Consider the following 12,749-nt stretch of genomic DNA (forward strand, 5'->3'; position numbering starts at 1 on the left):
TCTGTCTCCCAAAATCCATGAACACTTACTAAGATACAAAGTGAAACCTGCAAGGGTGTTTTGTGAATGCCAGTGAGGTCCATATGATAAACAGTATATTAAAAAGCACTGAGGCATGCTGTGATAAATGCTCTTCCTCCTTGCCATTGTAATATATACAATAAGCAAGAGATATCGTCCTGTATTCGATCAAAACCAGGACCAGAATCTTTGTTCCTTCCAGACACAAGCTACAAACTGTGATTTCTGTTTTAATCTGATCAGCGCCTCTGGCATTTAAGATTAGCTGTGGAGCTGCAAAGATAATGAACTGCTTCATTTTTCCCCTGCTAAATGATATTTTAAAAAAAAAAGTCTCAGGAAAGAGAAAGAAACAAAGCTAAACTGGGTCACTTGAAAACACAAGCTGGGATTCTTTGGCAGATGCAAACTGATTTATACCAGTTGTGCATGTGGGCCTTCATCAGGGCTCACAAATGCTCCACAAACTTGGATTTCGTTTCATTTCAAAAGCCTATAGACTTGTGTTTACATGTCTCACTAGATCAGCCTCCCCTGGGAAGGATGCTCACTTCTCTGGGCAAGAAAATTCACCAGTCTGGCTGCCTTGCTGTGGTGTCATTGGTGACCTGTTTTAAAATCCCCATACCTTTTGCTTGTCCTAATCCAGATCAAGGCCAGAGGAAGGAGAGGGATAAGTCTCAAGTTCTGAGTCAGGAAACACCACTGGCTACATAAGACCTTTGTCTGGGATGGTCACAAAAAATCTAATTTTGTGCTTGTGATGATGGTAAAGAGAAATTAATCTTCTCCCAATTGCCAGTCTGAAGGAAGACAAAAAATTATTTGTTGCAGTAGTGTGGAACTTTGTAAGAATGTGTACTCTGTGTGGGAGCTGTACTAAAAATGCTGCTGACAGTCGTAGCTGCTTTTCAAGTGGACAGAGAACTAGAACATTGAAAATGTCAGATGTCGCAGATTTCATTATGGTTCTCTATGGCACTGCTGAGGTCATTCCCATTTAGTTTGTTCCTGTTTGGGTATTTTTTAAATTCAGAACACAGTGCTTCACCTCCTGCAATCTGTTTGTTTTCTATACGGAAGCAGAGACCAAGGATAACAGCACCGTCAAGAACACTTTGAAAGCTGCCAAATGCTATTGCCAAGGTTGTTGCTGTTGCTGACAGCCAGCAAGAAGTTGCTTTTAAGTGGTTGAACATGGGTATGTTTTGCTAATATACATCTTGGAATGGAGGCTTAAAATAGCCCGTGGACTACTGTCTTAAGCTGAATGAAGGGAAAGATGAATCAGAGCTGACTGTGCTGGAAACACTGGAGTTTGAATCTCTGGTCTATGAGATGAGTTAATTTCTTACGTTCTCTCTGCCTGAAAGCCTGGCCATAAAACAGGAACACTCTTGCAGCGACAAACTGCATGGAGTGTGCTGGGTTGTTAGCAGCGTGCTAACAACACTATTGGAACTCGATAACGATGGCTATTTACATCTCGATTATGTCCATGAAATGCTGGGGTGCTGGCGAGTCAACGAGTGACTGTGTATGGTAGGTAGGTGCAGGATGGCAGAAGTGGCCGAGTGTTTGCTCCCCAGCCGAGCCCGGGGGGCTATTCCACAACCGATGTGATTTCAGAGGAGCGAGCATCATGTTGTGCAACCCACGCTCTGGAGTACCTACTACATTAACGCCAGCTTGGCCGTGCACAGCTTTCCCGTCACGCATTTCTGGAAAAACGTGAGTTTTACAAACCTCCCTTGTAGCTCTTCCCTTGCATGTGTGTTTTCGGCAAGCAGACGAACCACAGAGCTGTGTGACCTAGTGTTGACACCTGCTCAGCCCCGAGACATTTAAAAAGAAAAAATCGTATGTGAATATTTTCATTGGAGATTACACAGTTAAGGAGCAGTGATGAGATACAGAGCAATCAGACATCCTGATTAATTATGACGTGTTTCAGTGATGCCTGAGGCTGAAAGCTGCATTACAGAAGTGTTGGACATACCTCTGTCTACTGAGCACCTTCCAGAGACAGGAGAAAGGAGAAGCAGAAGAAAGGAACAAAGAAATCCCAGGCTAACTGGTTCAACCCTTAATGCGACGGAAGCTGATGCAATGGCAAAATATGGTGTGCCTGTCCTTTCATCTTCACGCTGCGTTTCACCAAGATGAGGGAGAAAGAAATGGTCCATCCAAGATACTAATGTTACTCACAAGAGATTTCTTTGTTCTTTCTGTACCTTTGCAGGTCTTGAAGCAGATCTTCCAGGCTATGTGTTCACAATTGTTCCTTTGTGTAACTTCAGTTTACAACAAACCTGAGACGTCTCAGCAGTGCACAGCAGAGTAGCAGCTGTGCAAAAGCAGCGTGGACCGTTTCTGCTTTGCAGGAGGGTTTTACATTTTTGCATTAAAAGGGTGAAGGATATGCTTCCCATTTCTTCAGCACTTCACAGAGAAACAGCCATGTGTAATTAAATGTCACGTCACTGGTGATCCAAACTAGCCAAGCCCGCCAGTACTTTCAAGCAAGAGGAAGAGGTCCCTACTGGAAAGACCAAAAATTTACAGTGAGCGTGCGCATGGGTAAGTGTGTGGCTGTTGTATTCGCACCTATGATGATATTCTGTCCGCCTCTGATATGCTTAAGCTTCATTTAAGTTTTTTTTGACTCCTCCCACTTATTTTGCTTTCAGTAAGTCTGTTTTCAGGAACGCAACAATTGTGTTTTCTCCTCCTCTGGTAGCTGCGGTGGGCTCTGTTTGACCTGTCCTAAACCTTCCATCACCATCCTTTCCCCTGGCATTTTGGCTGAGCGAACCCAGGGCTGGGCTGGCTGGGCTGCGCTTGCCCCGCGTGGTTTTTTCACCCAGGAAACAACCCCAGCGCTCTGGTTTGGCCACCCTGCAGCGCTCGGGGCTGCGTCTGTGCTCACGTACTTCTGGAGGGGTTTTGCACTTGAGTGCCCGAAGTCGCTTCACGCTCTGCTTCATACTTCACAGCCCGCAGGAGACCTGTAATAATAACCAGGATGCGCCTTATTGCTTAAATACCCTCGCGAATAGACTCCAACCTCATCTACAGTTCAAACAAATTCAATAAGGCAGAGGAGGATTTAAAGACATTTTAAATAAATTAACTTCTGGATGGATGTTTATTAAGTTTTATGAAGCCATTTACTAAAATGTAACATTACTTTCAAAAGGTGCCTGAAATTTTCCTCTTGTGAACTACGGAAATTACTTTCATAATTGAACTGAGAAATATGGGCCGAATTGAAAGCATTCTTCTTTGCTTGAGGCACAGTCCTTGTGCCTTTATAAAAGAAAAAAACAAAATTCATTGACTCTCCACAGCCTTCTGTTTTCCTTCGTGTCAGTGGGGCATGACGTGACGCCCGATTGCGTGACATGGGGTGGGAGGGTTGCGTGGGTGGAGCGAGGAGCTCTGCTTCCCGGGAGTTTTGCTTTTTCAAGGAGTCAGCCCTGAGCTGGAGAAGTCACGAGCAGAGGGCAACGTTTCTCACCCCAGCTTGAAGGTGGTCTGGATTTCTGCGTGAGCAATGGAGGCTCCCTGGGAGCGTTGTGCCCCGCACGGAAACCTCCTGCAGCCAGCAAACAAGGACGTTGCTGCGTGTTGCTGATTTTCAGGGCTGAAGACACTAACTGCAGCTCCTTAGGCAGCGGAGTGAAAATACACCTTTTAACAGAGCAGGGCTGAATACCAAAGAAAACAATCCATAAAATAAATTATTTGATTCTTTAATAATTGATGGTGTACGGACAATAGAGGCTCCTGCCTTTCTCATCTGGAAGCACACCAAAATGCTTTCAGAGAGGCAGTGCATTTCAGCTATGTTTTAGAAGATGAATTTTCCAGACATGAATGATTCCAAATATTTAAATTTTATTTTGTTCCTGCTTTCCAAACAACCTTTCCCTCTGCCAGAAATCAAACAATAGGGCTGAGTGGCTAAAAACTATGAAGGTTTTGTGGATTTTCCTGGTGCTCAGCTGAGCTATTTCACAACAGAACTTAAATGACAACCAGGAGCTGCAGGGAGAATGGAGGTGACTGATTTTTGCTCATTAAGCATAAAGGCATTTTAATATAGTGGGTGATACCCAAGTATTCTGTTCCCACAAAATTAATGTGTTTTAGAAAAATGGATGCCAGGGAGGAAATGGGTCATGCAAGAGAGGGGAAGGTAGGAAGGGAAGTCTCACTGTTAAAGTGCAGTAAACCTGCTTTGTTTTTCAGCAACACGTTCTCCGGGGTGAGGGCTGTCTCCTTTGCTGTGTGCCTACAGCTCCTAGTGCAATAAAGCCCTGATCTGCTCCGAGGTCTGGGCAGGGCTGCTGCAGAAGTAATGGCCAAGGTACAATCTCTTGAACATTCGCCCTGCGACGGGGGAAGGCAAGGAGGGAAGCCAAGCAAGTCAGGAGCTCAGAAAACAGCCAGACTCCCGCAGCGCCGCGTGGACCTCGGCGCGGTGGCTGCCCTCGGCACAGCGCAGGTCGCTCCCGAAGCCGGGAAGATCTCCACTCCCATCCCTCAGGCTTGTGCCTGCCCCGCGTCCGAAGCCCGGGGGCTCAACCAAAGGGAGCTGGACGCTCTCCATCGCCGCTCCCAGCAGCGCAGCGGGACTGCGAACCGGCGCGGACCCTCTTTGGCTTTGCCAGGTCTCGGGAGGGATTTCTCAGGGCGAACTTCACTGGGGAGCCTCCCTCGGCCGGCGTTTGGGTGCTGTGCCGAATAGCCGGTGCTTGCAGGCTGTGGGAGAGGAGCACTGGGGGCCCTTCTGCAGGGGAGGTGCAAAGGTCAGTTCAAGGTCGATGGGATTTCACCGCTTTAGACCACAGCCAGGTAGCCTGTGCTGGTAGGCAGGCTGTATGAGAAAGCCGCAGCTGCCGTTTCAAGCATAACTAGCCCAAGCCTTAAATTTTGATATTTATTTCTTAGGATCAATAAATGACAAAATAAAATAAAAAATAAAATACAGTACAAAGGCTATATCAGGAAGTAACCATTTCATTACAGTTTGATCAGTAAATACAATATCAATAATAGCAAGTTACACTGAAAGAGTGTTTTCCATTGCTACACAAAAGGATTTCACACCCTCTTCCTTCCCTTTGTCACAGAAAATATTACAAAGGAGATACTGACACACTTTTAACATTCATTTTTTCCCCCATTGCGCAACAGGCCACAGAAAATAAAGCACATCAACGTTTTGTATTTCAGAAAAAGAAAAGGTGCACTTCAAAAAGTATTTGCCATAAATACAATATGTGCAAGGACTATCAGGTGGCACGGCTGGGGAAGGACTCTTGATCACAAAGCCAGGACACAGCGCCATGAAATTTTGGAGTAGCAATTTCTGTTTTCCTACTAAGCGAATCCAGACTGAAAACAGAAGAACTGTTGAGCTGTAATGTTAAGAACCAGACAGAGCTCTAGCAGATACAGCTTTGTTTAAAGAGCTACCAAACCACACAACCAGGAGGATACCGGGCTGGTGCTCTCGTGCCCCGTGGACGTCTGTCCCCCCCGGGGGCAGGTAGCGATGGCAGCCGCACAGGCGATGGGTTCAAACCTGCAACGCGAGCTGTCTGCAGCAACAGCACGCCTTGGGTCTGCGTTTCGCTGAACGTTCGATGCTATAAATGCAACCGTCATGTTTACAGCACGTGTCCTGCTAACCCTCCTCACTGACTTTTCCATTTAGTTTTCTCCTTTACGGGCACAGGTCTCATGTGCTTTACAAAAAAGACAAGCTCAGCAGAGCGTTCAAACACTGATGTGTACGGGGCCTTTGGTGAGAAAGTCCTGTCTGGGGGAAATTTCCGAATAGCGTAATGACTTTGGAAATCTGATTTCACACACAGCCGAATGGATGGCCCTAACAAGAACACTGTGAAGAGAAATGAAACCTCAAAATAATATTTGAAGAGGTCACTTGATAGACTCTCTTCAGATGGGAATTTCTCAGAATCCATCTGGCAGCTCTTCATATCTGTGGGTTCAACAGATTTTTTTTTTTAGTGGAAACAAACAGTTCGAAAACACTTATGGGAAATTTGCATAGATTAACAGCAAGCCGCGCCAACGCGCATCCCTCTGCCCCAGCGGAGAGTTCAGGCAAGACAGGAATACAAAGGATGGGAATATGCATTTTGTCTAAAGGCAAAAGCCACTTATACTCAATTAGGTTTAAAGCTAACCCTTGTTGGGTTAGTACTTCAACCGTTGTCAAAAGGCATGGGAAGAAACAATTTTCTGCTATATACTGGGCAGTTTGTATCTTTTTCTTGTCTATAGTATCATGCTTTCCTTCACAAAACGGTGAGGTCTTGCAGTAAGTGATCCTCTTTTCTTTGAACTCAACAGAACTAAAACTCTAGGTCAAATATAGCAAAACTAGGGGAGAAGAGGGGAGAGGATGAAATCAGCTGTAACTTCCACTTCTCAGCTCAGGTAGTCAGATTTGGCCAGTGGAAGAGGTAGCTTTGAGATGCGATCTCAGATTAAGGCCATAGGCTGAGGTCTGCTCCCATGTTAAACTGCAGGAACAGAGCTGCAGAAGCCAGCAAACTGCTCAGATAAATCCCCCCAAACAGTCAGCTCTTCGGGACTCGAGTAGCCCAACAAACATTGAGGAAAGTTTGTGGTAAGTTTGGTTTTACTCCAGCTTGTTCCCATTTTCACGTCAAACCAAAAATAAACCTACTGCTTTCTCTGAGCTATGATCAAATATTCTGTAAGCTGCCAGTGTATCTCAGTCATGAAAATCTAAGCTGAGCATCTTCTGTGAAACAACACTTTTTGTACAGTGTTTTCCGAGATAATCAAGCACATTTCAGCAGGTTGGTGTTGAGGAAGTATACTAATAATGTTTAACATTTCAAAAGCAACTGAGACATGCAGGATGTGAAATCCTAATGAAAGTCAAAGCAACACACAGTTACAGCTTCTGCGGAAGGTTTCAGAAACCACCTCCCAGCTGTTGACTCTATTTGGAGGTGAAGTTAAAAAATCTGGGTCCTCTCCAGAAACATTCAAACAGTGTCTCGCCTGGAAGGCCAATGTTAAGTGTGTGACATTAAGACTCCTCCTCCGCTGCTCATCGTACCTGGACTTTCCCACGAGGTGGTATGTACAGGTCTTCTAGAGCACCTTCTTTAACCTGCCCAAGCCATTTCTAACACACACACAGATAACATTTGCTGGTTCCTCACAGATTTCCTTCCAAAGAGAGACCAGTCTCATTTTTGCTTATTTTCGGTTGTGCCATTACCTGCTTTTCTTGCCAAAGAGGAGTCAACTGTGCATGAGCAACCAAAGTGCTTTGTTGGGTATAATCTCTGCCCTGTGTTTGGTACAACCAGGGCAAGAAATTAGAAGAAGGCATGACAGGACAGAGCCTGTAGTTTGGCTGAATTAGAAAAAACTAAAGGCCCACTGATTTCTATTTGGAGCCCTTTTGGAGTGATTCTGTACTATACAATAAAATAATCTCCCACTCTGGCAAGTGTGGTTGGAGTCAGGGCTGATGGGGGCCAGGTCTACCACGGTAGCTAGCTATACAACTGCCGGGTTATAAATGCCTCAGAAGTAGGCAGCTGTTACTCACAGCTCACAGCAAATGCCCCACAGGTGTTTTCTCTATGTCCTGAGCCCAGTAGGACCTAAACCATCAGTCCAGGGAGTTGGACTTGATGATCCTTACGGGTCCATTCCAACTTGAGATATTCTATGATTCTATGATAGTGTATCTGTAGCAGGAGAAGTCACCGGTACCCAGTGGATCAGTAAGTGGTCTCCATCATTGTGTGACTGTTCACTGGGGCCAGATTCACATCTCCAGCATTGAGACTTCTGTCATGTACCAAGGGTGCTCATTAGTTGAAGAGCAACATGGGATGGGCAAAGCCCAGAAAGCTAAATTGAGCCAAGCGACTCTTCTAGTTCGTCATCATAAAGAGACAAGCCCTGCTCTCCTAACAGTGTGGGAGGGGACACAAGGTCACCACCAGCAAAATCACAGCAGGGGTTGCACAGGATGGTTGGTTCTAGGTTCATGCAGGTCACCATCTGGTGATGTGACAGTGGTGAAAGCCCTTTAGCTTGTCCCAGAGGCCTGTGACTCCTGTTACTAAAGGCTCTGGAGCAATTTGTTGCATCACATAGTAGGCTGTTAGAGGTGGAACCAGATGGGAGAAAACCTCATGCTACCTATCCTGGCCAGCTGAGAAATTTCGAAGAGACTTTTCAGGTCTTGTTTCTGCTTGTTAAAATAAATTTGTTTTAGACTCCCCAGTTTAGACCTTCTTATGTTCTTCATTTGTACTATCTGAAGATTTGTGTGTGCAGATCAGTGTGCCAACAGGTCTGGTAGCAAAAAGGAAAAAAAGAAAATGTAGAACAAGAGGCCCCTCTGCCTACAAATGCTATAACCTATGAGATGTCAATATGTGAAAATGGTGAGGAAACAAGTAAAACTGGAATAAGAATGGGAAAAATCCGAAGGTCCCACAGAATTGGGGCAGGTTGCTGTTATCTCAGCAGCCTGGAGCCCTCATGAGCCTGGAGTTTTCTCACCTCTTAATGCAGGCTGGCTAACTGTTCTCCCTGGTGAAAAATAGGATTTGGCTGTATGGCATAAGTCATATTTTCATTTCTGTTTTCAGCACTCCAGCTGGGCACAGTTTCTGCATTCTTGACTTTGCCAGAGACTTTTTTATTTATTGGTGTTGCAGTACCAATACCAGTGAGAGAGGGAGCTCACTGTGCCAGGCACCATATATGCCCTAAAGTGAAAGATGGCCCCCATTCCCCCAGGCCACAGCCACCCTGATCTAGGTAAGGCATCATCTGTTGTTATTTAATTTCAAGGAGCCAGAGTGGCTCTCTTGAGCACCTGGGTCATATTACTCATGATTTAGATGTATTTCTAAAATAACCACCTGGCTCCCTGAGTTTTCACTCCTTGTTCATTGAACATCCCACGGATGAGCGCTTCCATTCTCCAGAAACATCCCTTTTTGTTCAAAACTGCTTCCTCCTCATCAGACTTTCTGCTTGGTGCCATCAAGAGACTTGATCTCAAACTCTTGGATGTGAACATGGCATCTCTGCATCAAGAAAAGGATGAAACGCAGTATGATTTTGCCTAAGTTTAAGATGCTTTGGGTTCCCAGTTAACACCGCATCTGGATTTATGCCAGACTGAAGTTACAAAACGTGTAGACATTACTCACAAGAGGCAAGGCCAATGCTTTAAAATAACCTCAGAGTTACTGGCAGAATGAAGCCTATTTTTCCAACAAAAATGACTTTGCTAAACACATTTGTGTTACGTGAATTTGGAGACCATGCATGAAAGTCACCGAGGCCTCTCTCAAGTTTTGACTCCACGATGAAATGCATTTCCCTTCCTCCATTGGCTTCAGTATGTAGTTTCCCTTGTGACTTGGCTGGAAAATGTGTGGTTGCTGGAGATGCTGTTGGATTTCCTGGTGAAGGCCAGTCGTTTCTTCTTCTTCCTCCATGGCAGGCACAGGAGTGTGAGTGTAGAGAGGAAGATCTGTCGGAAGTTTGCAGACACCAGGTTGTAGAGGATGGGGTTGATTGCAGAACTAACGTAGAAGAGGACGTTTGTCAGCATGTAGAAGTAGTGGTAGAAGTTGAAAAGGAAACTGCAAGAACAGATGAAAGATAAAAATCTAAGTAGAGTGTAGACAACTGAAATAATTCAAAGTCACAAGGGTGAGAAAAACATGAGCTGTTTTTTCAGCTAACCTTTATCAGCTGGGGACATGAGCTTACCAACGGGGCATGAGCCACCAGAAAAAAACATCTATATTTTCAACTGGGACTGGCCAAGCATAGGTCAAATGTCTCTACAAACGCCCTACCCCAATCACTAGCGGTTAGAAACTTATTTATGCCCTTCGTCCGGATGTGATATTTACCTTGCGTGTTCATTTTGTCTTCAAAAATAGACATGCTTAAAACTGAGAAGCCAGATGGAAATTTATTTCTGAGTCATGCATATACATTAGCTTGACTTTTCTGGCTGCAGTTCTGGTCTACAGAGCCTGCAGAAGAGCCAAGATCCAGTAACAGATGCAGCTCTCTCCTCTTCTTGGCAGCAAGAGCTGCATCAGCTCATTCAATGGGTTCCTGGGTTGGGATTTGTCTGTAATCTGGGATAGCATTCTCTATTCTGGGGGTAAATTGATGATAGCATGTGTTTGAAACATACCCTGGCCATCACAATATAATGTTTTCAACTAGAATTTGTTGAAAATGCTTAGTTATTGTTTTTATTTTGAAATTATCTTTCCTTGGGACAACTGAGATCAACAGCTCTGAGCTGGTAAAGCATTTATAAACAACGTGGGACTCATTTTTGAGAAGATGTTCCCCAGGATCATTTATCTCAGTGGAAATTGCAGACCTTTTTGTTAGTCTGAGCACTGTCTAACAAAAGATAAATAGGCGTGTGCTGGAGTACATCACTGATCCCCCCACACCCCTTCAGCACTGCCAAGTACTGCATGGCCCATCCAGCTCTTACAAGCAGAGTTTCTCTGTGTAATTGTAAAGAATAAATATAGCAAAAATTTCTCTTCTTCAGGGGCAGGGACACGCATTTATAAATGAACATGTCAAGCTGCTGCAAGCTCTTGATTTGCTACCATACTGATAGTTCACCATTCAAAATATGCCCATAAATGCAATGTTTTCCTAAAATCACTCATGGCTTAAAAAGGGAAAGAAAAAATTAAATGCAGCCACAATGCATAAATTCACACTAACTGCAGACAGACTTCTCTACCCCTCTTGCTCAAAGCAAATGCAGCCATTATATAATTGATTGCTGCTTTAAGTGCTTTCCATATAGGAAAGCAAACAAGAAACAACAGTTTGTCCCAGTGTGTGCTTAAAGCTCTGTTTTCATGATTGAAGATAGGTTTTGGTTTTTAATACGGATGGATGTACAATTCCGTTCAGTAGACTGCTATACCATAAATTACTATATTTTATGCTTGGTTTTTATGAAATTTTAATGTCTCATAGTTGCTCTGCTTTTTGGTATTGTAGATTTTTTTTTCTTTTCCTGTTCATTGCAGGTAACAGACCCGATCCCAGAGAGAAGAGGGATGTAACACCATGGGAGAAAAGACACATTTTTCACTGGGTACACCTCATGGCATCTCAGGCTACCTGGGTGTATATCCTCAGACATCATTACTGCTTAACTGCTTATTTAAAATGAATAATCAGTTCTGTGGCTGCTTTGCTGTGGAACCTGGCCTGCCATGGCAGAAGGGCTGCGCGGAGCTGCTTGTGTGCCCTTGCAGATCTGTGAACAGCGCACGTGCGTTCAGCGTAGGTGTGCAGTTATCCCTATATTCTCTGAGAATTTGGACATTTTCTAATCAGCGGCAACTACCAGTATTTAATTTTGATCCACTCCCTGCAAAACCCAGTAAATAACCTGCCCCAGCCTCAGCAGGCAGTGCAGTTATTTCCCCACCTGTGTAGTCTCTCCTATCACTAAGGAAATGTGGTGTTGAGGAGCTAAATTGTGTGTTGACAGGAGCTGCTCCATCTTAGGGCTGGTGATCGATATCTCCACCACAGAGGGAGCAATCCACTCCAGGTGTATAAACACCCGTGTCCAAATGTCATCGTGTTGCATCAAGGGCTGTCAGAGGTGAATATCCACAGCTGTTGTTAACGGGGGCAAGCCTGTGGAAGGACGAGGTGGCGACGCGTTTCGGTTCAAGCTAATGCTTCCATCACCCACACCCAGGGGATTTTGATGATAAAACTAGGACTCTTAATTTGGCTGGCAATCATGGTAGGAAATCCGAAAGAAAAAACCGAAACAATTAGGAGGTTGAGGCTTTAGCCCCTCGCACGGAGAACGCCTTCGCTCCCAGATCCCCACCTCCATCCCCAAGTCTGCTGGTGGCCCCAGCTCCAGCCTGACCCCGCACCCTGTCCTGGCACGGGGCGAGCTCGTCGCCCGAGCCGTGACTCACTCTGTCCAGTGGCTGGAGGGGACGTAGCAGAACATGAGGCGCCGGATGTGATAAGGGAGCCAACAGACCACGAAGGCAATCACCACAGCACCTGCAAGGTATGAAAAAAGCCCATTACTTTTCATGAGCACTTCTTCATCGGGGTGAGAAAGGGACCTGCCTGTGTGGTCTTTATCGCCGTAAACTGTTTTCCTAAAGCCCCACTTCGTTATTCTATTGCTATTGTGCCAAGAGTTAGTAACCCTGAGGGACACCCAGCCTGCAAATGTCTGTAAAAACAAGCACAGCAGAAATAATAAAAAGCAGCGATAAGCACGGGGGCAGTGGCATCATGAACAAAAGACGGTACCATACAGATAAAGGATTGCCGATGCCTAGTTCAGACACTGGCTTAAACGAAACTGTATTTGCATCTGTCCTTGTGTTTCACGCCCTCGTGGCACGGGGTATTTTGTCCAAAGTAGTCGCAGAGACAGTTCGTGTATGTTGTTCATCCAGGTAGACAGGGAGCCAGGGACACCATGAGCCCATTAGTTTGTCGCGGGGAGCCCCCGGCCGCCGTCCCCACAGCGCTGGGGATCGCTGAACGGCCTCGGGAGCTGCTTTCTGGTGGCAGGGCTTGTCCTCTTGTTCTATGTTTGTGCAATACCTGAGACAGCGGTTACAAGGCGTTTG

The 12,749-nt window shown here is 45.3% G+C and overlaps 1 protein-coding gene across 1 annotated transcript in view; it reads right to left on the reverse strand.

Moving 5' to 3' along the window:
* Positions 1-9,466: 9,466 nt before the first annotated feature.
* The window catches only part of NTSR1 (neurotensin receptor 1), a gene marked incomplete at both ends in the record, with an annotated part of 57,890 nt that continues 54,607 nt past the window's right edge, over positions 9,467-12,749 (reverse strand). The window contains 2 exons of the mRNA XM_082007355.1: positions 9,467-9,716; positions 12,075-12,165. Coding sequence (XP_081863481.1) covers positions 9,467-9,716; positions 12,075-12,165 — 341 coding nt within the window. The remainder of the gene's footprint in view (positions 9,717-12,074; positions 12,166-12,749) is intronic.

The sequence above is a fragment of the Phaethon aethereus genome (assembly GCF_964289735.1).
Source record: "Phaethon aethereus genome assembly, chromosome: 16".
Taxonomy (NCBI): Eukaryota; Metazoa; Chordata; class Aves; order Phaethontiformes; family Phaethontidae; genus Phaethon; species Phaethon aethereus.